The sequence below is a fragment of the Salvelinus namaycush genome, chromosome 11 (genome assembly GCF_016432855.1).
Source record: "Salvelinus namaycush isolate Seneca chromosome 11, SaNama_1.0, whole genome shotgun sequence".
NCBI lineage: Eukaryota > Metazoa > Chordata > Actinopteri > Salmoniformes > Salmonidae > Salvelinus > Salvelinus namaycush.
Window position 1 is genome coordinate 23454470 of NC_052317.1, and position 27752 is coordinate 23482221.

Here is a 27752-nt window from a genome sequence, read left to right on the forward strand (position 1 = left end):
CATAGCGATATTCAATTACCCATCTACCAATAGGTGCCTTTTGTAAGGCATTGGAAAACCTCCCTGGTCTTTGTGGTTGAATCTGTTTTGAAATTCAGTGCTCGACTGAAGGACCTTACAACATTAAACCCTTTTGACTACATCGTTCAGTCTCAGCTTTAACATTCCTTACATGTGGGGTACAACGATGAGGTAGTCATTCACAAATCCTGTTAAACACTGTTATTGCGCACAGTGACTCCATGCAACTTATTATGAGACTTGTTAAGCAAATGTTTACTCCTGAACTTATTTAGGTTTGTCATTACTAAGGGGTTGAATACTTATTGAGTCAAGACATTTAAGCTTTTAATTTTGTATTAATTTGTAATTTTGTGTGTGTAGGCCAGTGACACAGTGACTCAATTTAATCCATTTTAAGTCTGGGCTGTAACACAACAAATGTGCACAAAGTCAAGGGGTGTGAATACTTTTCTGAAGGCACTGTACATGTACATCACTGCCTATTATCTCAAATACAGTTTAATTATCAGATATAAGATGGTGCTTACGGCTCATGCCTTGAGGCAAATGTCTTGTGATGTGTCTACCTTGTCTCAGACCACATCACAAGCTATGTGTGTGTCAGGCCTATTGAGATAAGTTTACATTTAGACTGATGTGAAGCTGTTAAGGTAGTCTGCCTAGCCCCTGTTCCTTCTACTGTATGACGCTCTCTGTTCTTTTCCACAACTTTGAACTCCATTTCTATTCCTTACCTCCTTTTCTGTCTGCATACACTGGTCTCGTCTGTAATTATGCAAATGAGAGAGGTCGAGATAGGACAGCGTCTGAGCTTATTTCCTTTTGATACCCCCTCTCCAGAGAGGGAGTTGGACTTAAATGGGCATGTTTATCCCCTATGGTGCTCCTTTACCTCTACAGACCCCCCCCCCCCCCCCCCCTTAAAATAATATTATCCTCCCTTCCGTACCCCTACAACCGTCACTTCAGTCTTCAGATCCATTCACTCCACACAATGACCCCCCCCCCCCCTTTCATCAGCTGCTCCTCAGCTGCTCAAAGCATCCCAGCATAATAAACAGAATTATAAACAGCATGTACAAATAGATCCTCTGGCTGGTTAGATTGTCCCCATCATCCTTTTGAGCCACACCAGTAGGATGCATAATAACCAATAAACACAGGTCTTTGAAGGTCACGTGTCCTCCTGTGGTTTTGGGGAAATATGTGAAAGCTCAAACAAAACTGGTTTTGATGAGGGGCGAAAAACCTTTTTTTATCATCTCATTGAATATACCTGGAATTAGTTAGTCCTTACTAGAGGTCGCCCTATTAATCGGCATGGCCGATTTTTAATTATGGCCGATGTTATGACAACTTGAAAAATCAGCCTTTTTGGACGCCAACTATGGCTGATTGCATTCCACGAGGAAACTGCGTGGCAGGCTTGACCACCTGTTACGTGAGTGCAGCAAGGAGCCAAGGTAAGTTGCTAGCTAGCATTAAACTTATCTTATAAAAACACTATCTTCACATAATCACTAGTTAACTACACATGGTTGATGATATTACTAGGTTAACTAGCTTGTCCTGCGTAGCATATAATCAATGCGGTGCCTGTTAATTTATCATCGAATCACAGCCTACGTCGCCAAACGGGTGATTTAACAAAAGCACAATCGTTGCACGAATGTACCTAACCATAAACATCAATGCCTTTCTTAAAATCAATACACAAGTATATTTTTTTTAAACCTGCATATTTAGTTACAAGAAATTAATGTTAGCAGGCAATATTAACTAGGGAAATTGTCACTTCTCTTGCGTTCCGTGCAAGCAGAGTCAGGGTATATGCAACAGTTTGGGCCGTATGGCTCTTTGCGAACTGTGTGAAGACCATTTCTTCCTAACAAAGATTAATTTGCCAGAATTGTACTTAATTATGACATAACATTGAAGGTTGTACAATGTAACAGCAATATTTAGACTTAGGGTTGCCACCCGTTCAATAAAATACAGAACGGTCCGTATTTCACTGAAAGAATAAACGTTTTGTTTTCGAAATGATCGTTTCCGGATTTGACCATATTAATGACCTAAGGCTCGTATTTCTGTGTGTTATTATAATTAAGTCTATGATTTGATAGAGCAGTCTGACTGAGCGGTGGTAGGCAGCAGCAGGCTCGTAAGCATTCATTCAAACTTTACTGCGTTTTCCAGCAGCTCTTAGTAATGCTTGATCACAGCGCTGTTTATGACTTCAAGCCTATCAACTCCCGAGATTAGGCTGACAATACTAAAGTGCCTATAAGAACATCCAATAGTCAAAGGTATATGAAATACAAATGGTATAGAGAGAAATAGTCGACGCGTAATAATAACTACAATCTATAACTTCTTAATTAACTGGGAATATTGAACCACTAGCTTTCATATGTTCTCATGTTCTGGGCAAGGAACTTAAGTTAGCTTTTTTACATGGCACATATTGCACTTTTACTTTCTCCTCCAACACTGTGTTTTTGCATTATTTAAACCAAATTGAACATGTTTCATTATTTATTTGAGACGAAATACATAAATAAAATCTATTATATTAAGTTAAAATAAGTGTTCATTCATTATTGTTATAATTGTCATTATTATACACTGCTCAAAAAAATAAAGGGAACACTTAAACCAACACAATGTAACTCCAAGTCAATCACACTTCTGTGAAATCAAACTGTCCACTTAGGAAGCAACACTGATTGACAATAAATTTCACATGCTGTTGTGCAAATGGAATAGACAAAAGGTGGACATTATAGGCAATTAGCAAGACACCCCCAATAAAGGAGTGATTCTGCAGGTGGTGACCACAGACCACTTCTCAGTTCCTATGCTTCCTGGCTGATGTTTTGGTCACTTTTGAATGCTGGCGGTGCTCTCACTCTAGTGGTAGCATGAGACGGAGTCTACAACCCACACAAGTGGCTCAGGTAGTGCAGCTCATCCAGGATGGCACATCAATGCGAGCTGTGGCAAGAAGGTTTGCTGTGTCTGTCAGCGTAGTGTCCAGAGCATGGAGGCGCTACCAGGAGACAGGCCAGTACATCAGGAGACGTGGAGGAGGCCGTAGGAGGGCAACAACCCAGCAGCAGGACCGCTACCTCCGCCTTTGTGCAAGGAGTAGCACTGCCAGAGCCCTGCAAAATGACCTCCAGCAGGCCACAAATGTGCATGTGTCAGCATATGGTCTCACAAAGTGTTGCTTCCTAAGTGGGCAGTTTGCAATTTTGGAACAGATTATACCATATGAGAATTTAATGTGGTGGCTATGAATTAATGCCTCTTCATATGCACTGTGGCTTTGCCTGAGAACACACACTGGTGTTCCCCCTCAGACATTTTATTATGTGCGCTTGTGTGTGAATCTCCCCGTCTCTGATGCCTTGGGCTCCCCTGTCCGATATCAGACTGACTGAGGTTGCTTTGGCCTCAGTCCAGCCCCGTCAGCTCAAGTTGTCTCACCTCTCGTTGATTTGTTGAGCTCATGGTGTTTCTGCTGTATTCTTCTGGACAAAGGAAGGGGAGCCATTTGGAACCCTTTCTTTACCAGACAGAGCTCAGTAGCGCAGGGTTTTAACTGGACCCACCACCATCCACCACACTCCTACAGTCAGCATTTGTAGCCCAACAATGGTGTGTCTGTTGAAACGATATTAGGGGATTGGATGATGGGGTCTACATCCCAAATTGTGCACTACTTTTGACTAAAGTCCTATGGGCCCTGTTTAAAAGTAGTGCACTATATAGGGGATAGGGTGCCATTTGGGATGCAGATGGTGTTTGCTAAGTGACAGGATGGATGCTACAGACAGGAGTTTTGGAGTGGTAGCTGTTTTTGTTATTTCTCTCTTCTGACATTTGTGTGTCTTGCTTTGGTTTGGGAGTTTATAAAGAAAGTGTGATTCTGTTGACAGTTGACACTAAGATCCATTAATGTGCAAAGTAGTGTACAGCAAGTACGAGTCAGTAATATTAGGAGAAGCTTTTCAGCATAGTGAGAGCCACACAAAAGAATGTCAGTAACTAAATACTCATGCTGACATCACCATACTAGATTCTTAGGACTTCCCTTGTAATGTGATTTGAAAGGGAACAGTTCACGCAGACGGAGGGCAGTGGAAGCAAATGTGTTATTTCTTGAGGGATTTTCTATCATTGCCTCACACTTAAGACATGTTGCAGATCAGATGTTAAAGCTTTACAAGCATTAAACGGCAGCTATTTATTTTATTATTGACAGCTATTTATTTTATTATTGACTAAATCTCCCATTTATCTGAATGGCAATATTATCACACTGACAACATTTCTTTTGGCAATGGCTCAAATCAAAATGTGTTGCTGTAATGACTCATTAAATCCATTTGATCCCTATTGTTAAGTCTGACAATACGTAAAATCAAAATGGCCAATTCCATATGTCAACAGACGAGAGCTGGTGAAAAATAAGTTTGCTACTGTTACCATCCTCCTTAGACCCCTCCCTCCTGCCTGCCCAGTCACCCACAGGCCTCCAGCGTTTCCAAACAACCATGTGACTGTGATTATCTGCTCTTGTTGCGCTAGCCCCAGCCGCCTCTGTGCTCTGTCTGTCGGTCTCTCTCTCTCTGTGTGTGTGTGTGTGTGTGTGTGTGTGTGTGTGTGTGTTTAAGTTCACAGCACTGTTTTTAACAGCACTATTGTCAATTCATGAAGCCTATCAGAGAACAGGCCTACACTACGGGCTGCTAGCCGATAGCCCTCTCCTCTTGCACAGGTTGCGTCCTCAAATGGCACCCTATTTCCTCCATAGTGCACTACTTTTGACCACAGATTTTTGACCATGGACTTGAGCCCTATGGGCCTTAGTGCACTACTTTCAACCATGAAGGAATAGTGTGTCATTTGGGACGCAACCTCTGAATCTTTGCTCAAGTTTACCTGCTGAGCTAGATATTCAGTATCAGCAGTGCTGGCTTTGGCACTATTCCATTTTACAGTTGACTTCTGATAAGTGTGCTGAAGTTCAGTCTCAAATACATGTTCTAAACACGGTTTTGCAACTGGCGGCTTGCGGGATGAATTTGGCCCTTGTTGATTTTATTTGGCCCCCTAAGGTTTCTGAGCAATTTTTATAACTTTTCTTTTTAAAATGTTCATTGTTGGACCTACAGGCAGTGCTTGACTTGGGCCAGATCTGTCCTGAGCGCCGTACTGGCACCTACAATTTTGGGGAAATTGCGTACCAGCTCCTCTAAAAAAACAAAGTGGTCTATCACTGTCCCGGATTCACACACAGCGTAAAAAGATTGATCAAAGAGGAATGAAGGTGGGATCTGCATTGACTAGCAATGGAGAGTGGGATTTTCCACCAGTCTGTGAATCCGTTGTGTGCAGATTGAGTGCGCCAGCCTGAAGTTGTCAAATGAGGGTTCTTACGGTCATGAATATCCTGGAAAAGGCATGGAATCTTTATATTGTTTTCCTTTTTTAAATATATTATCAATCACTTAAGAATCTATATCAGCCATGATCAGAATTAGGCCTCTCTGTATGTGCATCATCTGCATGTGTGCCAGTGGTGTTGCCTGAGGGGAGGGGGAGGTTTCAGCAGCAGGTAGCCTATAAAACTATTATAAACTAACTATATAGCCATACTACCTCGCTAGTTAACAACAAATTATCTCTAAGCATTAATGGTGTTGACTCGCTGTCTCCTTTCCACCGGCGCTGAAATAAATCTGACACCATTATTGGAAAGCTGGGATTCCCCTCTATTAAAGAGCCCCTGAAAGCGCCTGTTGGCACATGTTTTTCTGTTGCTCATTAGATAAACATTTGATTTCAGTCTTGAAGTGTTTCCTGACCGATTCCGCATTTGGTTAATGTTTGTCACCATGAGACACTGTAGACATGGAAGCCTATTTCACTTTCTCAAAATCCTCAGAATGAATCTCAGATAACTCAAGAAATCTGTAATTAGTTTTGACGTTTTCGCAGAGGAAGGTTTTAGTTGTGCAATTTTACATCTAACTATGGTGTTTGGTGCTGTATTTCTCAAGTAAAAAAATGTGCAAAACCCAACCTGCATTTACCCTGTTTTAGACATGACTGACTTTATGACCAAAGTTATCCTATTTATACTTTGTATTCAATTTTGACACTAGAATAATGGGTTTTGACTAATATCGATGCCACCTAGGCCGTTTTCAAAGGGATTCGCTGCTTTTTAAAGGCATTCGCTCTTTAAACACTAGGCTAGTCATGTAATTCCGACCAACGTTAAAAATATTCAAAAAATTGACTAATTAACAAATGACTTCCATGCTGTGCCTAGACCTCCCCTGAAACATAATCATTTTAGCCTTAAGATAAGAGATAAACATGTCTTCGTTAGCTACCTTGCTTTGAAGGAGCCTACCATATCCATTTTATCCCTGATTCATTGAATGAGGGAATAATTGTATAAAGACATAAAAGTAGGCCTATTAGGTTGTGATGTTGCACTATTTTATATCAAGGGTGGTCAACCATCCTCCAGGAGAGCTACTGGGTGTGCAGGCTTTTGTCTGAGCCCCGCTCTAATACACCACATTGTACCCTAAACATCAGCTGCTCAACAGGACCTTGATAAGCATACTTGGGTGGGTTTCCGGGTTGAATCAAAAGTCTGCACACCCAGCAGCTCTGCAGATGGAGGATTGACCACATACAGTAGCTTAACAGTGCAGTTAATCTACTTTGTATAGGGTTAAGTGCCTTGATCAACGGCACAACGGCAGGAGATGGAATGCAACCAGAATAAGGCGGCCTGCCCAGGGATTTCAATGGCAGAAAAATCCCTGTAAACAAACCAGGTTTACAGTAAGCTGTAAGCTTGTGGTCACTGTACATGTGTTTTTATGAATGCTTGGAACGTCAAAGAGAACACAGGGTAAATTACTCACTTAAAGCACTTTCCATTCAAGCCCACCTCTCCCAGGTTTATCCTAGATATTGCACAGAAAGAAAACGGATTACTGAAACCAGTTGAAACATACTGTTCAAGCCAACCCATTTCAATGTCACAATACTTGTTTTAAGGATTAACACGGGCTAATTTGTCAACACTTTCAGGGCCATTTAAAAAAAATCCAACACAAGTGATTTAGTCTAGAACTAGGCTGAATCTGTGTCTAGGAGATACTCTACTAATGTCTGGGCCATGTGCTCTACTTTTCTATAGTCTAATCCATTTAATCAATTACCTATTTATATAAATAAAATGTAACTGAGTATACCAAACATTAGGAACATCTTCCTAATATGGAGTTGTATGATCTTTTGCCCAACGGCCTCAATTCGTCGGGCATGGACTCTACAAGGTGTCAAGTGTTCCACAGGGATGCTGGCCCATGTTGATTCCAATGCTTCCCACAGTTGTCAAGTCGGCTGGATGTCCTTTGGGTGGTGGACCATTCTTGAGACACACGGGAAGCTGTTGAGTGTGAAAAACTCAGCAGCGTTGCAGTTCTTGACACAAACCGGTGTGCCTGCCACCTACTACCATACCCTGTTCAAAGGCATTCAATCTTTTGTCTTGCTCATTCAACCTCTGAATAGACAATCCATTTCTCAAGGCTTAAAAATCCTTCTTTAACCTGTCTCCTCCCCTTCATCTTCACTGATTGATTGAAGTGGATTTCACAAGTGACATCAAGGGATCGTAGCTTTTATCTGGATTCACCTGGTCAGTCTGTCATGGAAAGAGCAGGTGTCCTTAATGTTTTGTACATTCAGTGTATTTCACCATGAAAGCAATTCAAGAAATGAATGATGCTTTTACAGTGGTTCGCCCTGGCACTTAGTACTAATTTTTCTTTGGCCGAAAATATTTTTCACCTGTGCTGCAGACGGATGTATCAATCCACTAAAACGGGCTGTAAAGGCCCAGTGCACTACTTTTGTGAGGAAAAAATATATAATTTCCGCGCTGCAGGCGGCTTCTATCCATCTGCTAATACAGGGGTTGTAAAGGCCCAGTGCACAACTTTTGTGAGAAATGTTTATTTTTTACAGTCAATAATTGATGGGATATGTAGTGATTTTGCCAACACAGCCAGATATGTACTGTTTTGTACCCGTAAGCGTTTCAAACTGACTTGTATTTGTTAAATAGGACTTTATTAATGTAATGAGTAATCCAGGAATATAATGAGTTAATTGACTCAACTTGAGAAAACAGGAACTCTAACGAGCACAATGACTACCGGACACGAAGGATCCATGGAGCTCCTTCTCCTAACCACTCTATTGGCACTGCTCAGAAGAAGCGGTCCTCCATAGGAATGAATGGAATACACTATTTCAATTAAATATTTAAAGGACAAATTTTACATGCCTTACATTCTTTTGTTGTCGTGGGGACAGTAACATTAGAACTTTCAAAGAATTAAACTTTAAGAATTTACATATTTATGTTTAGCTCACATGTTTAAGTATGATTTAATACTGGAATGGGCAGCTTTGATGGGGTAGGGGCCAACAAAAATCAGAACATTTTTATTTTAGAGAATTTGGCAGTACGTCCAACCGGCCTCACAACCACAGACCATGTGTAACCACGCCAGCCCAGGACCTCCACATCCAGCTTCTTCACCTGCGGGATCATCTGAGATCATCCACCCAGACAGCTGATGAAACTGGGGAGTATTTCTCTCTAATAAAGCCCTTTTTGTGGGGAAAAACTCATTCTGATTGGCTGTGCCTTGCTCCCCAGTGGGTGGGCCAGTCTCCCAAGTGGGCCTATGCCCTCCTAGGTCCACTCATGGCTGCGCCCCTGCCCAGTCATGTGAAATCCATAAATTAGGTTCTAATGAATTTATTTCAATTGAGCGATTTTCCTTTATTTGAACTGTAACTCAGTAAAATCGTTAATTGTTGCGTTTTGATATTTTTGTTCAGTATAAATCAATGGGGACCCCCCTGGTTGTTAATTTGACCATGGTTACTACAAGTTTAGAAAGCTGGCTAGGCTAATTTAACAATCTAAAAATAAAAATAAATTGACATGGGCTAATGGAGTGACTCATTGACTGACATAACAAGAGAAACATCTGATGCACAACCAAATTTCGAAATTGCACCTTTTGTGTATTCTACTAATTCAAACTTTTTAACAGTAAGTTGAGGGACCCCGACTGAAAAATAAATCCGCTGGCCTATAAAAGAGGGGGCCGCCAGATGCCCATCCCTGCATTGGGTCTGTAATAGTATAAACGTGGCAAAAAAAATGTGGATGTTAATAAATGCATTTCTACAGCTTCCAAGCTGGAGGTGTGGTGGCTTCAAAACCTCGCCACCCGGTCAGTCATCGTGTGTGTGTGTGTGTGTACATCTTTCTCATTTGGTCCTTACATTGAACACTCACTCACAGGCATGCATGCAGGATTCCAAATATCATGTTCTACCTGGCACCAGAAAAGTCCAGTCCTGTCTATAGCCTGCTAGTGTGTCCCAAATGTCACTCTATTCCCTATAAAGAGCACTACTCTTGACCAGAATCATATGGGCATAAGCCAAATGGGCCCTGGTTAAAAGCAGTATACCATATAGGGAATAGGTGTGTGTGTGTGTGTGTGTGTGTGCAGAAAATGTCTGGAGTGAGAACATACTGGACATATTAAATGCACTATAAGGGGATTTGGTGTGGGTGTGATTCACTGACTGCCTCATCCATCAATGGGATGTTTCATATTCAGGGCTGTGTTTCTGGTCTGTTGCCAGACCATTATTTAACAACCGGTCATTTGCAAATGGATCTGAAGTGGCAGATCGATGTGGACTGGATTGAAAGTAGTCTTGGCAGATAGCAGTATGACAGCCTTACAAGGATATTGCTATGGAGGTTTCTGTACTCTGGTTATGTGTCGTGTCGTGTCTTTGTTAGTGGTAGGGCTGGGTGATATGGGCCTAAAATTCATATCTAAAAAAAATGTTAAAATAATAATCCAATAAAATGTCTAACTTATGGGCGATTCTTGTTATTAAATGTTTTCTCTAAATAAGCTTTGTTGTACAGTTAAAGGTCAAATCCACTGCATTTAAAACAGTCAGCAATTAACTAATGAATTCTGAGCTTGGTAAACTATACCTAACCTGAATATATGCCTTCCACAACCATAAGATGTAATTATTTTAGCAAAATAGTTGTACCTGCTTTTTTCCTTCTACTTGATGACAGCTTTGCACACTCTTGGCATTCTCTCAACCAGCTTCATGAGGTAGTAACCAGGAATGCATTTAAATTAACAGGTGTGCCTTCTTAAAAGTTAATTAGAAAAATTCAATTATTAAATGTGGAAGTTGTTAAATGTTGTCCTTGAGCATAGTTGTATGGTTTGTTTTAACTTTAATCATTGGTTTTTGTTTGACATACACAAATCTGAGTCTCCGCATCATTCTGTTCCTGTGGAATTCCCCCCTCCCTCTGGTAGTGTGCTCTGTGGTAGTTCCTCCTGCAGGATGAGTGGGCAGGGCATCTCTGCAAGCATGGATTAAAAGGCTGCTCTCTCATATCCTTCCTGTCTGCATGCTGTCAGGGATGATGCCAATTAATCTACATTGCTATGTGTCCCAAATGGCACCTAGGGCTCTGGTTAAAAGTAGTGCACTATATAGGGAATAGGGTGCCATTTGGGATGGAACCCACTGTACTGCAAAGTGAGTTCATGTTTGATAGGGGGAAATTAGGTGTGAATGATCTTTTATTGACGTTCATTGATTACGTATAGAATCTTACAGTATCTAGGCAAATTGATTCTGTATTATGTGTATTAACAGCTTTGCTGTACAGAAAATAGACCTCTGTTGGTACCTTGTCCATGCTTCAGAACTGCAGTGTATTTGTTGTGGAGGGCCCTCCTTGTGGAGGGCCTTTTCCCCCACTTTCACTTAGCTAGCGAATGCAGCTAGCTAGTTTTTAGCCTATTCAAACCCAGCTGAAACAGAGAGGGGTGCTATGTTAGCTTGCTGGCTATCCAACACTGGAACTCTTCCAAATCAAGGTAAACTTTTGGTTGTGTTTAATTTATTGCTACCTGACTGTACACTGCATGATTGTAGTGGGTTTACTAACGCGTTGACCAATATGTTTAATTTGTGAACAACAATGTAGGCTGTGTGTAGCAGTTAGCGGTTATGACATGAAGGCTTGGCAAGTAATATGTTTGTTTTTTTGCCTGGTCACAGACAGCTGATGTGTTGGGCACTAAAGTCCACAAGCAAAGGGAGAGGAGGAGAGCACTTAGATGCGAGAATACATTTTACAACAATCAGACTGATCATTTGTTTGTATGTGGCTGCTATGAAAGTGAACTGGGATTGCGTATGATCAGGGGTGTATTAATTATGGCGATTCTGTTAAAATGTTATGACAAAAAAGGAAAATGTAGGCTACGTTAGTCCTAGCGCTAACTGAGAAAAGATTGACGTAACACAAGCGGTCATATTTAGCTAACTCTCGGCTGACAGAAACCATAATATTAATTAGCTATTAGCAGTTACTACTTACAATTCATCACATCACGGGTGAGCTCACCATCAATCAAAATAATTGAGTAAAACACTTCACATCTATTTTATATTTGAGATTCTTCAAAGTAGCCACCCTTTGCCTTGATGACAGCTTTGCACACTCTTGGCATTCTCAACCAGCTTCATGAGGTAGTCACCTGGAATGCATTTTATTTAACAGGTGTGCCTTCTTAATTAGTGGGATTTCATTCCTTATTCTTAATTTGTTTGAGCCAATCTGTTGTGTTGTGACAAGGTAGTGGTGGTATACAGAATATGTCACTATTTGGTAAAAGACCAAGTCCATATTATGGCAAGAACAGCTCAAATAAGCAAAGAGAAATGACAGTCCATCATTACTTTAAGTTGAAACATTGCCTGCTAATTATCTATAGGCTGTGTGCCTTGGTTTGAGGGCAGCACGGGGTAACTGTCCCGTGTAAAAAATAAAAACCTTCCACTAGGGTGACCGTTAGAGATATTTGGAACTCACATGTGAAAAGGTTAACATTTGGGTGGTGGGGGTGTCTAAATACTTTTTTTCACCTAATAGCAGGAACAGCACTATCTAGTGGTCAGAACCTAACACTTTCAGGATGTAGGATGTTACATAAACCTAACAACTTCAATGGTTAATGTCTCTGAACAGGGTAAAATTCACAAGGAATAGATGACATTGGATGAAGATACAATGCTCCATACTGTCTGACATAGAGAACTGATACTGTATTCTCATTGGTTGTGTGGAAATGGCTTGGTGTCTTTTGGCCATTCCTTTGGATTCCCCATGTCTTATTCATTGATAGAAACAAGTTTGGTCCAATCGGATGTTAGCCACTATATTTATTAAATATTATATTCATCTGATCATTTAATTTATAATGGACAATTTGGCTGCAAGCAATTAGCTTCATTTCTCAGAGATCAAATTATATTTCATTATTAATAATGTTGCCGGAATGCTAATCGTATCTCTTTCTAACAACCAAAAGGATTTCAGAACAATCTGAGAAGGTGGGTGTCGAAATCCTCTTTCTTGTGCTTTTTTGAGGTGGAAAGACCTGATTTAGTGAGCGGCACCAATAGCCTATCAATAGGCTCCCAGTTGCATTTTTCGATATGAAAAGAAGACTGAAATGTGACTGATCTGCACTACACAGGTAGGAAAGTGTCCAGACGATTGTGAGCTTATTGATCAGTAGGCTAGGTCTGAATGTTCTGAAAGCTTAATCATGAATACAATAAGAAACCCATCGACCCCTTATAGACTATCAGCAGGACAAAAGTCTTTCTGAGTCTATGAGATGGTGCACTATTAACGGCAGCACTGCTTTATCAAATGTTTATATTGATATTTTATGCCACGATGTGAACATAGTTTTCATGTTGGCCTTTTACCGTGTGTGTGTGTGTGTGCGCTGTTTCAGAAATTCGGTAGCCTATGCTACAAAATATAATATTCTGCCCGTATTAACACACATTATTTTAGGCCGTAGCCTAAGGAACCGCTATATGAGTTAATGAAAAGCAGCAAACAGACAACCTTTAATAAGACTAATTAACAGAAAAAGGCAAAGTGCTGCAGCTCGCTTCCGTTTCCCCGCCAAATAGGCCTACAAGGAAACTCTGTATTTTCACGATGTTGATTGCGTGGAGGGGGGGGGTCTTTACGCAGTGTAGTACCTTCCACAAAAAAAATTCTCGACCAAAAAGAACCGTAAGCATCTTCGAGGGACTTTTCCCACTCTTGAGTATGAAGTTGGCCTAGCTGTGTGGTTTGATTGGATTCTATTCTTTAAGGTAGCATCTTTAGTCCAGTTGTTTGAGCACAAAGTCCCCTTTTCCTGGTTCAGCAGGTGTGCTGAGGTGTTTTTGCCTCTGGAATGGTGACTTCGTGAGGGCCTGAGTCCATGTTAAATGGTATAAAATGCATATTGTTTTGCACACTTTATCCTGAAGACTTCTTTAAGATGCGGAGTCCAAGTGAATGGTAGCTACTAATATCTTTTAAATTACTATCCATCAGTACCTTTTTTCTCAATCGGGGTAATGTACGAAAAGATGGCGCCGACAAGCGGTCGCCCTGTTTCTATCTCCTAAACAACTTTGCAGTATTTTGCTAAGTATTTTGATGCACCTGCAATAACCTCTACAAATCTGTGTACGTGACCAATAAACTTTTGATTTGATACCATAGCACATGTATAGCATATGAGCGTAACAATCTATTTGATGTACATGTACACATGTGCACGCCAATCCGTAGCTCATATCCCTAGGCTGTGATGTAGATTTGCTCTGAATCACAAAGCATGAATCATGCTCCAATGTCTCTGAGAGTGAAGAGGGAAAAAAACACTTAAGGATGAAAGAGGACTAGGGAGAACAGCATGCAACAAAACACAGTGCATTACCTTGACCAGAGCACTATGTAGGACAGGCTGCAACCTGTGGTCCTTCACTGGCTGCTTGTGTGACTGTCCCCTGTGTTTTCTAGGAAATCTATGAATTAGCATTTTAATCACTGCCAGCGGGTAATCCTTCTCAGCACTAGCATGTGCTGCCCTCTGCCTTTACACTGTGTGTACAACACATATGGCCTCCTGTCTATAGAGCCGACCCGTACTGTGCTGGCTTGGATATTTTCTTTTCACATTGTCCTTTCCAGCATGCTTTCAGGAACTATCGTGGACGTATAATCAGGCCAGGCCAGTACAGCTCGGCTTGGTTTGACCCTAATATTGTATCGGACATGTTTATGGTCTGTCCTTGTGGCTGAATGAGGCCAATTCACGGATGAGAGAAAAACGTAGGGTATAAATGTCATCTTTTTGAAATTATGTCATCTCACCCCTACATTTTGTCGGTCAGTTCTCAGTTGCATGTGTTTGTCTGGGCTCCCGAGTGGCGCAGTGGTCTAAGACACTGCATCTCAGTGTTAGAGGCATTACTGCAGTACCTGGTTCGAATCCAGGCTGTGTCACATCCGGCTGTGATTGAGGTCCCGTAGGGCGGTGCACAATTGGCCCAGCATCGTCCGGGTTTGGCCGGTGTAGGCCGTCGTTGTAAATAAGAATTTGTTCTTAGCTGACTTACCTAGTTAAATAAAGGTCAAATAAAAAATAGTCTACAATTAAATGTTTTCATATTCAGCAAGAGGTTGTTTTCTTTCTCGCAAGACATTATGTTGTAACTTGAGGAACATGCCACTTCTGAGCTCTACTTGACAGATTATATTTTAGTTTGCATTTAAAATGACACGCTATTCCCTATGAGGCAGCCTGTAGGGAGGAGGTCAGAGACCTGGCAGTGTCGTGCCAGGACAACAACCTCACCCTCAATGTCAGCAAGACAAATGAGCTGATCGTGGACTACAGTAAACGGAGGGGCGAGCACACCCTTATTCACATCGATGGGACTTTAGTGGAGCGGGTCGAGAGCTTCAAGTTCCTCGGTGTCCACATCACTCAGGAATTAACATGGTCCACACACCCCCCCACAGTTGTGATGAAGGCACAACAATGTCTCATCCCCCTCAGGAGAATGAAAAGATTTGGCACGGGCCCTCAGATTCTCCAAAAATGATACAGAGAGCGTGTTGACTGGCTGAGGGCATGTTGACTGGCTGCATCACTGCTTTGTACGGCAACTGCAAGGCACCCGACCGCAAAGGCGCTACAGAGGGTGGTGAGTACGGCCAATTACATCACTGGGGCCGAGCTCCCTGTCATCCAGGACCTCTGTACCAGGTAGTGTCAGAGGAAACATTTTTCACTCCAGCCACCCAAGCCATAGACTGTTTTATCTGCTACCGCTCTGCAAGCGGTACCAGTGGACCAAATCTGGAACCAACAGGACCCTGAACAGCTTCTACCCCCAAGCCATAAGACTGCTAAACAAGGCTGCAAAATGGTTAATCAAATGGCTATCCAGACTACCTGCGTTGACCCTTTTTTTAAACTAACTTTCTTACACTGACTCTGCACACAATCACACATACTGACACACACACACCCTTGCACATTACACATGCATACTAATGCCACACACACACTTTCACACTCACCACATGCGCTGCTGCTACTGCTCTACATGCGCTGCTGCTACAGATCAGTCTGTTACAGTGCATTCGGAAAGTATTCAGACCCCTTGACATTTTCCAATTTTTTTTACGTTACAGCCTTAATCTAAAATGGATTAAATTAAATAATAATCCTCAATCTACACACAATACCCCATAATGAGAATGCAAAAATAGGTTTTAGACATTTTTACAAATGTATAAAAAATAAATACAAATATTACATTTACATAAGTATTCAGACCCTTTACTCAGTACTTTGAAACACATTTGGGTATGACGCTACAAGCTTGGCACACCTGTATTTGGCACACCTGTATCCTCTCAAGCTCTGTCAGGTTGGATGGGGAGCATCGTTGCACAGCTATTTTCAGGTCTTTCCATAGATGTTCGATTGGATTCAAGTCCAGGCTCTGGCTGGGCCACTCAAGGACATTCAGAGACTTTTCCCGAAGTCACTCCTGTGTTGTCTTGGCTGTGTGTTTAGGGTCATTGTCCTGTTGGAATGTGAACCTTTGCCCCAGTCTTAGGTCCTGAGTGCTCTGGAGCAGGTTTTCATCAAGAATCTCTCTGTACTTTGCCTTTCCCTTAATCCTGACTACTCTCCCAGTCCCTACCGCTGAACCCACAGCATGATGCTGCCACCACCATGCTTCACCGTAGGGATGGTATTGGTCAGGTGATGAGTGGTGCCTGGTTTCCTCCAGACGTGACGCTTTGCATTCAGGCCAAAGAGATCAATCTTGGTTCCATCAGACTGGAGAATCTTGTTTCTCATTTTCAGAGTCCTTTAGGGGCCTTTTGGCAAATTCCAAGCGGTCTGTTGTGCCTTTGTCTGGCCACTACCATAAATGCCTGATTGGTGGAGTGTTGCAGAGATGGTTGTCCTTCTGGAAGATTCTCCCATCTCCACAGAGGAACTCTGGTGCTCTGTCAGTGACCGTTGGGTTTTTGGTCATCTCCCTGACCAAGGCCCTTCTCCCCCGATTGCTCAGTTTGGCCGGGCAGCCAGCTCTAGGAAGAGTCTTGGTGGTTCCAAACTACTTCCGTTTAAGAATGATGGAGGTCACTGTGTTCTTAGGGACCTTCAATGCTGCAGAAATGTTTTGGTACCCTTCCCCAGGTCTGTGCCTCAACACAATCCTGTCTCTGAGCTCTACGGGCAATTCCTTTGACCTCATGGCTTGGTTTTTGCTCTGACATGCACTGTCAACTGTGGGACCTTATATAGACAAGTGTGTGCCTTTTCCAAATCATGTCCAATCAATTTAATTGACCACAGGTGGACTCCAAGTTGTAGAAACATCTCAAGGATGACCAATGATAACAGGATGCACCTGAGCTCAATTTTGTGTCTCATTGCAAAGGGTCAGAATACTTATGTAAATAAGTTAAGTTTTTATCAACATTTCAAAAATGTCTAAACCATTTTTTTGCTTTGTCATTATGGGGTATTGTGTGTAGATTGAGACGTTTTAGAATAAGGTTGTAACTAGTGATGCACCGAAATAAAATGTTGGGCCAATTCTGATATTTTCCTTGACAAAAAAAACAATACCGATATTTATTTAATTTTTTTGCTGCCTTTTAAGCATTCTAGTACAGTTAAATAGTTAACACACACACATGGACGCAGCGGTCTAAGGCACTGCATCTCAGTGCAAGAGGTGTCACTACAGTCCCTGGTTCGAATCCAGGCTGTATTACATCCGGCCGTGATTGGGAGTCCCATAGGGCGGCGCACAATTTGGCCCATCGTCGTCCGGGTTTGGCCGGGGTAGGTGACGGCCTAACTGACTTGCCTAGTTAAATAAAGGTTACACACACACACCACACTGACCAAAAAGTTATTTTGTTGCCATTTACGTATGTCTCCATTATCATAATCAAACCTATTTCTTTCACTTACTTGCTGTGCTGTTTCATTTGTTCAGTCGTTTCATTCTCAACCAGGATTTCTATGGAACGCTGTTTGGGTCTTTGCGTGTCAAAAAAGATACACGTCAAATAAGCTTGTTGACCAATCAGGACCTGAATATGACTGCACGTCACATAATAATTTAACACGTTCCTTAATTTTTTACCTAATTATTACACATTGATTACACTCGTATTTCATATGTCACGTATTTCATATGTCACAACGATTCATTGATACGTATGCTATGATGCTGGTAAAGTTGTCTCACGCACCTACAGTGCTGGTCATAAAAAATGTAATAAAAAGCTACCTAGCTAGCTAGCTCGCTTGTTATTCACTGTGTAGTTGCTCCCTCATGTCACTTTTTTTATTTTAACTCTGCATTGTTGGAAAATTACCCGTAAGTAAGCATTTCATTGTTAGTCTACGCCTGTTGTTTACGAAGCGTGTGACAAATACATTTTGATTAGATTTATTTATTCCACTACTTTTGACCAGGAACCTAAAGTGCAGTGCACTATAAAGGAAATTGGGTGCCATTTGGGACTTATACCATAGTTGATATTGCTTACAATGACATCCAGTAACTGACAGTGATTTTGTTTTCACAGAGTTGAACATGGAGTACAACCCCTCTGACCATCCTCGGGCCAGCACAATATTCCTCAGTAAATCTCAGCCGGGTGGTGAGTTGGTCTTAATAAATCAATGAATCTTAGACTCTTTGGAATCCCTCAACAGGTGCATTTAACATGGACTTTATCTAAGGCCTTTAGGGAAGACCAAGGGTTTTCCTGATCATGTGACCTGATCAAGAAAAAAACACAGGTTTATTAGTGAAAACTCCTGGCCACGTATTCATAAAGCATCTCAGTGTAGGGATCCGTATTGCCTTTTAGATCATAATGAATACGATTACATGGACGGGGGACCTGATCCTAGATCAGCACACCGACTCTGAGACGCTTGATACAAACGGCAGTACAGTATAACCTCTAACACAATACAATACAAAATATGCTATTACAATCCCAGATCATACAGCTTCCATTGAACACAGTCAGCTTTGATCTCTGTGGTAATATATGCCTTGCCCTGGGGTGTTTCACTAGCAGTACCAGCAGCCTCTGTGGATTCTCATACTATCACACTATTACTGTGTTTTTCTCTGATAAATATGGGTATTTTACTAGGAACAATGCCTGCTTATGACTGATTTGAAGAACTTTTGGGTCATGCTTAGTTGTGTTATACTGTAACAAGACAGTACTGGCAGCAGAGCAGGTTAAGTGACACCATTGTCCAGAATCAAAGCTGCATCAAAGAAAAGGTGACATTTGATACACACCCATGTGTTAAAGTGAGAGCCAATGATAGTTGTGTGTTTTTGAGTTGGACAGGTAAATGAAGTAGATGGATTTTGGTTCTCTTTCAGTGGAGTTGCCTATCAAAAATGGTGAGTATAAGCTCAGGCTACTGTATGTCACGGAGTGCTTCTGCTTCCCCCTAGCTGCAGAGTGGAGTCTGTCTATAATGTTCTCAGTGTCTAACCAGCATTAGGGGGGAATCCTAGCTTCCACTTAAGTGAATGCTTTACTTTAATAGTTAGGTCAAAATGTTACTTGACATTAATGCGTATGTGGAAGTTAGGACTTGCCTTTGTGACTAACCAGCTCTGATAATGTGATATTAACTGCGTTGTCCTCTTTGTGCACACTTTGAAATGCTTCTCTCTGTACAAGTTTGTCGCAAATATTCCAGGTAGGATCCATAGAAGCCTTTCTGTTTCAGTGCAGAATGTCTTGCTGATCATGCTGGCAAATCTACCATGATGCTTTTTTTTTCTATTGCTTTATGTAATTTCTAGGTTAATGCTGATAACCAAGGATCAAAGCCTTTCTCGCTCTTTCTCTTTTTATCTCTCTGTTAAGTGCGTGAAAAAAGAAAGAGCCTCTTCATCAATCATGTGAGTATTAAATGCTTATTAAATATAGGCATCTATATTATTTCATGATGTTGGAAATTTAGTCTTTGTAGCTGATTCATAATGTATGAATTGCCCATGATAATTCCTTGTGTTGTTTTACAAGTTAGCACACATTGACGAGTCAAAGGTAATGTACAACATTATGTCCTCCATGGATCCATTCAGTTGCAACTCATGTGACATCCTGTTAAATGAATATAGTTAGTGCCGGCTTGCATCATTCATGGTAACGTGTTAGGAGTGAAGAAATCTCTGCATTATTGTAAATGATTAACAGTCCTTAGATAGCCGATACATTATTGCATTTCATGTCTTCATTTGTCATGCATGTCCATCGCGTGCTCCGTTTGACCAAGTTGCCTACTGTAGAAACCTTATTTCATGTATCAATATGCCCTCTAATAACAGCATGCCCTCTAACAGTCAGCTCTTGTATTTGTAGCCATATATGTGTATTTGTAATTCTATTTCATTATCGTAGCATGGATCAAGGAGACGAAAACACAGCTCCTGTTCCACCATCTTCCTAGATGACAACACTGTCAGTCAGCCCAACCTTAAATTCACCATCAAATGGTGAGTATATGTCCCAGTTACATTTTCACGAGTTGACGTATGGAACAGTACAGAAAGTCCAGAAAGTTATGACAAATGCCTCAACCACGACCTGTTTTTCCTTCTCTACAGTGTATCCCTTGCAATATATTACCATATAAAGAACAGGTAAGAATACCCTATCACTTTGAGTAAGCAATGCCTTGAATGGAGAGTTTGGCTAGCTAGTGTAACAGTTCAGTAAAACAGTTGACCTTTCCTGAATGGCCTGTTTCAGGGACACAGATGGAGGAATGCAGCAAGACATTTTTGACGAGAAGCTTCACCCTCTCTCGGTAATAGCCGAAGCAATCCGTGCATGTGTTCATATTGACCCACTGTGTTTATGCGTGCATGCATGTATGACTCTATAAATGTAGTTTTTATACTCTGTTCATAAAGCCTTCACGTTCTTCTACTCTCACAGAAATCAGAAGTGCCGTCTGACTATGACAAACACAACCCAGAGCAGAAACAGATCTACCGCTTCGTCCGGATGCTGTTCAGCGCTGCTCAGCTCACTGCAGAATGTGCCATTGTTACACTGGTAAAGGAGGAGGATGGTTGACTCCCTTGTTTGTGTCCCAAATGGCACCCTATAACCTATATAGTGCACTACTTTTTACCAGGAAGCTTACCAATGGGATACTCAATGTTTCATCAGAGGTGGCCTGTATCTTTTTCGAAAAGTTAATTTTCAACTCATCAGCAGTGGTGGAAAAATAACCCAATTGTCATACTTGAGTAAAAGTATAGATACCTTAATAGAAATTTACTCAAGTGAAAGTCAGCCAGTAAAATACTACTTGAGTAAAAGTCTAAAAGTATTTGGTTTTAAATATACTTAACCTATTTAATCCCATCGGTCACAATAGTGACCGTAAAAAACGTTTTCAGTTATAAGGCTCTAAAAATGTTACTGAATGATCTATCAATGTATTTCCAGCAAATATTGAAATAATAAAGGGTCTCAATGAAAGGTGTGCAGTGTCACATGTTTAGTGTGAATTGTCACATGACCAGAGCTGTTTACTTCCTGGTTGCACCATGAGAAGAGGATGACTGCATCAAAGCTCCCAAACAAAAGGTTAGTAAAGTATGTTAACATAAAGTTAGGACAAAAAGTTTTGGTACACATCATCTTTAAGGTGTCTAGTATTGATACATTCATTTGCAATTACTCAACTTTGTTCAGTGTGGTCATAGAATGTGTAAACATGTTGACGGCAACAATAGTGACCGGCAGGATAACACAGTGCGTCTAGGTATACACATACTGATACACATACATAGTTCTTGTTCTAACTAACTTTCTACTCTGTTCTTTCTTGTAGTTTCACTTTGAGTCAAGTTCTGGATATGTTGATCTAGGTGACTGCCCAGACAAGGCATGCAACATTGCAGTTATCCCTCAAAATGAGAAAGATGCTGTCCTGAGTGATTGTGATAGCGATGGGTCAGATATGGACTATGGACAGGCCATTTGCCAGTCAGGCTGTTGAATGCATATCCTGAACATATGCAAACAGATCATGACAGGAACAACGTTATCAGAGATGATGACCTACCCCTCATCCCCCCCCCATCCACAACCTCCACCACCCCCCTCCATTGTTGATAATGAAGAGCCAAGGGCCTCTACCTGCCAGAGGGTCCAGTCAGAAGAGCCAAGGGAAAAGCTGCAGGTGGTCAAAAATAAAGATTGAGTGTTCAAACGATCGAAGAGGCCTGCCACCGCTGTGATTCCAAAACACATAGTATACAGCCCAAATATGCAAAAGTTTGGCACGAAACCACTGAGCCACGGAAGGAGATCTTTACTGGCTGCTACTGTTGAAGCTCAGGCAAGATATGACAAAACTTCTCACTGGCCAATCAACACGATGCACCGGTTCCAGAGAAGTCGTCATTGTGACAAACGTACTACCTATGCATGTGAGAAATGCAAAGCGCCACTGCACATTGAGTGCTTCAAGATATACCATGGACAGTAGAAAAGGAGATAAGATCGAATGAAAAAGGGCTGAAAAAGACAATAAAAGACAAAATAGAAAAGTCGATAAAGGGTGAGGAGAAGCAATACAACGGACTCTAGGAAGAAAAGAAAATTCGACGAAAAAGACAATCAAAATGACTGAAATGTTTTTGGAAAAGAAGGTCAATTGATTCAAGACACTGTATGACAGTAGGACTGACTGATCACAGTTCAAAAATAGTGATGCACAAACTAATTTTGCACTTGGTTCTGAAGCCTAACTCTATGATATACTGTATGTATATATAAGCACTCATTGTGCAGTGGTGCTTTTTAAATATATATATATATAATTGTATTTTGTTCAGTGTAGGCCTCTACTTGAATGCATATTCTACAGGCTACCTCTATCCTAAATGTTACCTTTATGTTCAGTGGGAATGAATCACACGACTGCTACACAGTTGTTAGTGAATGTTGCACTAAAATGTCACAATGACAATGTTACAATGAATATTGCACTAAAGTACAAGTTCAAATGTTACAATAAAGTTAGAATATTAATGTTTCAATACATGTTGCACTAAAGTAACAATGTTACAATAAAGTAAAAATGTTGAAATACATTGATGGTTGTTTTTTTGTCTTTGCTCTCAGTATTCATATCGTGTTGTATAAGGGTTTTTGATGTGTAAAATAGTCACACTAGAACGTGACGGGGCATTCTAGAGGCAAGGCTGGGGACAGCCAGTGACAGAGTTTTAAATGTGTTAATAACTGGGTTGGGACTTATAAGAACTTTGATAACTGCATAGGAGAAATATGTTAATTTAGTATACGTAACATCCCACCGGTCACAATTGTGACCGACCATAAAACACACTTTTTCACCTACTTTTCCATTAAAATTTCAAAAAAGAATGATTGATTACTTCAAAGGGTTACTAATGACACTTGATTTGGATATTTTCATGTCTGGGAAAAATTCGGGATTAAATGGGTTAAGTATCAAAAGTAAATGTAATTACTAAAGAATACTTTATTATTAAAAGTTTAAATCATAGGGCCTCCTGAGTGGCGCAGTGGTCTAAGGCACTGCATCACAGTGCTAGCTGTGCCATTAGAGATTCTGGGTTCGAGTCCAGGCTCTGTTGCAGCCGGCCGTGACCGGGAGACCCGTGGGGCGGTGCAGAATTGCCCAGCGTCGTCAAGGTTAGGCGAGGGTTTGGCCGGCAGGGATGTCCTTGTCCCGTCGCGCACTAGCGACTCCTGTGGCGGGCCGGGGCGCACTGCACGCTGACACGGTCGCCAGGTGTACGGTGTTTCCTCCGACACATTGGTGCGGCTGGCTTCCGGGTTAAGTGGGCATTGTACCAATTGGATACCATGAAATTGGAGATAAAAATAAGTATAAAACATGTAAAATTCCAATTATTTAGCAAAGCATATGGCACAATTTTATTGTTTTCTTTATTTTCAGATGGCCAGGGGCACACTCCAGCACTCAGACATAATTTACAAAATATGCATTTGTTTAATGAGTCAGCCAGAACAGAGGCAGTAGGGGTGACCGTGTTCTCTTGATAAGTGCATGAATTTGACTATTTTTCTGTCCTGCTAAGCATTCAAAATGTAATGAGCACTTTTGCTTGTCAGGGAAAATGTATGGAGTAAAAAGTAAAGTACAGATACCCCCCAAAAAACGACTTAAGTATTTTTTACTTAAGTACTTTACACCACTGCTCATCAGATACCTTCTCAGACTGGGCCGACAGAAGTCCTCTCCACCAAGTTATTTTATCCCCTTTAGCGACATGTTTGATCATCTGGTGTCCTGTTAGTCACTGTCTCAGTATGTTTATCCCCGGTCAGACACAGGCTTGGAGTGTTCCTGTCTCAGGCTGATCACCATGTGAGTCAGTCTGCCAGAGGCACAGTGTTTGCATCCCAAATTGCAACCTATTCCCTATTTAGTGGACTACTTTTGACCAGGGCCCATACGTCTATATAGGGAATAGGTTGCCAGAAGAAGCCTCCTAACTAACCTGTGTCTGTAGGCTGCTGGCAGGCAGATTCAGAGACTGTCAAGAGCAGCAGTGGAGGAAAACTAGGCCAACCGCCAGCGGCCAAAGCCAGTAAGCCACTGAGTCATCAATGTACAGTACAAGGCCTGCGGCTAATACTCTACTGCCTGTGGAATGCACAGTCGGTCTGCAACCAGAGCAGAGAAACTACTCTACTGCCTCTGGAATACACAGTCGGTCTGCAGCCAGAGAAGAGAAACTACTCTACTGCCTCTGGAATACACAGTCGGTCTGCAGCCAGAGCAGAGAAACTACTCTACTGCCTCTGGAATACACAGTCGGTCTGCAGCCAGAGCAGAGAAACTACTCTACTGCCTGTGGAATACACAGTCGGTCTGCAGCCAGAGCAGAGAAACTACTCTACTGCCTGTGGAATACACAGTCGGTCTGCAGCCAGAGCAGAGAAACTACTCTACTGCCTGTGGAATACACAGTCGGTCTGCAGCCAGAGCAGAGAAACTACTCTACTGCCTGTGGAATACACAGTCGGTCTGCAGCCAGAGCAGAGAAACTACTCTACTGCCTGTGGAATACACAGTCGGTCTGCAGCCAGAGCAGAGAAACTACTCTACTGCCTGTGGAATACACAGTCGGTCTGCAGCCAGAGCAGAGAAACTACTCTACTGCCTGTGGAATACACAGTCGGTCTGCAGCCAGAGCAGAGAAACTACTCTACTGCCTGTGGAATACACAGTCGGTCTGCAGCCAGAGCAGAGAAACTACTCTACTGCCTGTGGAATACACAGTCGGTCTGCAGCCAGAGCAGAGAAACTACTCTACTGCCTCTGGAATACACAGTCGGTCTGCAGCCAGAGCAGAGAAACTACTCTACTGCCTGTGGAATACACAGTCGGTCTGCAGCCAGAGCAGAGAAACTACTCTACTGCCTGTGGAATACACAGTCGGTCTGCAGCCAGAGCAGAGAAACTACTCTACTGCCTGTGGAATACACAGTCGGTCTGCAGCCAGAGCAGAGAAACTACTCTACTGCCTGTGGAATACACAGTCGGTCTGCAGCCAGAGCAGAGAAACTACTCTACTGCCTGTGGAATACACAGTCGGTCTGCAGCCAGAGCAGAGAAACTACTCTACTGCCTGTGGAATACACAGTCGGTCTGCAGCCAGAGCAGAGAAACTACTCTACTGCCTGTGGAATACACAGTCGGTCTGCAGCCAGAGCAGAGAAACTACTCTACTGCCTGTGGAATACACAGTCGGTCTGCAACCAGAGCAGAGAAACTACTCTACTGCCTCTGGAATACACAGTCGGTCTGCAACCAGAGCAGAGAAACTACTCTACTGCCTGTGGAATACACAGTCGGTCTGCAACCAGAGCAGAGAAACTACTCTACTGCCTGTGGAATACACAGTCGGTCTGCAACCAGAGCAGAGAAACTACTCTACTGCCTGTGGAATACACAGTCGGTCTGCAGCCAGAGCAGAGAAACTACTCTACTGCCTGTGGAATACACAGTCGGTCTGCACCCAGAGCAGAGAAACTACTCTACTGCCTGTGGAATACACAGTCGGTCTGCAGCCAGAGCAGAGAAACTACTCTACTGCCTGTGGAATACACAGTCGGTCTGCAGCCAGAGCAGAGAAACTACTCTACTGCCTGTGGAATACACAGTCGGTCTGCAGCCAGAGCAGAGAAACTACTCTACTGCCTGTGGAATACACAGTCGGTCTGCAACCAGAGCAGAGAAACTACTCTACTGCCTCTGGAATACACAGTCGGTCTGCAACCAGAGCAGAGAAACTACTCTACTGCCTGTGGAATACACAGTCGGTCTGCAACCAGAGCAGAGAAACTACTCTACTGCCTGTGGAATACACAGTCGGTCTGCAACCAGAGCAGAGAAACTACTCTACTGCCTCTGGAATACACAGTCGGTCTGCAGCCAGAGCAGAGAAACTACTCTACTGCCTGTGGAATACACAGTCGGTCTGCAGCCAGAACAGAGAAACTACTCTACTGCCTGTGGAATACACAGTCGGTCTGCAGCCAGAGCAGAGAAACTACTCTACTGCCTGTGGAATACACAGTCGGTCTGCAGCCAGAGCAGAGAAACTACTCTACTGCCTCTGGAATACACAGTCGGTCTGCAGCCAGAGCAGAGAAACTACTCTACTGCCTCTGGAATACACAGTCGGTCTGCAGCCAGAGCAGAGAAACTACTCTACTGCCTCTGGAATACACAGTCGGTCTGCAGCCAGAGCAGAGAAACTACTCTACTGCCTCTGGAATACACAGTCTGTCTGCAGCCAGACCAGAGAAACTACTCTACTGCCTGTGGAATACACAGTCGGTCTGCAGCCAGACCAGAGAAACTACTCTACTGCCTGTGGAATACACAGTCGGTCTGCAGCCAGAGCAGAGAAACTACTCTACTGCCTGTGGAATACACAGTCGGTCTGCAGCCAGAGCAGAGAAACTACTCTACTGCCTGTGGAATACACAGTCGGTCTGCAGCCAGAGCAGAGAAACTACTCTACTGCCTGTGGAATACACAGTCGGTCTGCAGCCAGAGCAGAGAAACTACTCTACTGCCTGTGGAATACACAGTCGGTCTGCAGCCAGAGCAGAGAAACTACTCTACTGCCTGTGGAATACACAGTCGGTCTGCAGCCAGAGCAGAGAAACTACTCTACTGCCTGTGGAATACACAGTCGGTCTGCAGCCAGAGCAGAGAAACTACTCTACTGCCTGTGGAATACACAGTCGGTCTGCAGCCAGAGCAGAGAAACTACTCTACTGCCTGTGGAATACACAGTCGGTCTGCAACCAGAGCAGAGAAACTACTCTACTGCCTCTGGAATACACAGTCGGTCTGCAACCAGAGCAGAGAAACTACTCTACTGCCTGTGGAATACACAGTCGGTCTGCAACCAGAGCAGAGAAACTACTCTACTGCCTGTGGAATACACAGTCGGTCTGCAACCAGAGCAGAGAAACTACTCTACTGCCTGTGGAATACACAGTCGGTCTGCAGCCAGAGCAGAGAAACTACTCTACTGCCTGTGGAATACACAGTCGGTCTGCACCCAGAGCAGAGAAACTACTCTACTGCCTGTGGAATACACAGTCGGTCTGCAGCCAGAGCAGAGAAACTACTCTACTGCCTGTGGAATACACAGTCGGTCTGCAGCCAGAGCAGAGAAACTACTCTACTGCCTGTGGAATACACAGTCGGTCTGCAGCCAGAGCAGAGAAACTACTCTACTGCCTGTGGAATACACAGTCGGTCTGCAGCCAGAGCAGAGAAACTACTCTACTGCCTGTGGAATACACAGTCGGTCTGCAACCAGAGCAGAGAAACTACTCTACTGCCTCTGGAATACACAGTCGGTCTGCAACCAGAGCAGAGAAACTACTCTACTGCCTGTGGAATACACAGTCGGTCTGCAACCAGAGCAGAGAAACTACTCTACTGCCTGTGGAATACACAGTCGGTCTGCAACCAGAGCAGAGAAACTACTCTACTGCCTCTGGAATACACAGTCGGTCTGCAGCCAGAGCAGAG

General features: G+C 42.6%; 1 protein-coding gene across 5 annotated transcripts in view; it reads left to right on the plus strand.

Moving 5' to 3' along the window:
* Positions 1 to 27752, plus strand: part of LOC120055929 (cyclin-Y-like) — a 45284-nt gene that overhangs the window by 10590 nt on the left and 6942 nt on the right. Inside the window, exons 3-9 of one of the 5 annotated variants that reach the window (XM_039003986.1) lie at positions 18200 to 18274; positions 19024 to 19044; positions 19520 to 19554; positions 20057 to 20151; positions 20263 to 20298; positions 20408 to 20465; positions 20597 to 20716. In XM_039003986.1, the coding sequence (XP_038859914.1) occupies positions 18200 to 18274; positions 19024 to 19044; positions 19520 to 19554; positions 20057 to 20151; positions 20263 to 20298; positions 20408 to 20465; positions 20597 to 20716 (440 nt within the window). Of the gene's footprint in view, positions 1 to 18199; positions 18275 to 19014; positions 19045 to 19455; positions 20152 to 20262; positions 20299 to 20407; positions 20466 to 20596; positions 20717 to 27752 lie in introns of those variants that run through there. The other 4 variants (XM_039003990.1, XM_039003987.1, XM_039003988.1 and 1 more) reach the window with 4 other exon arrangements.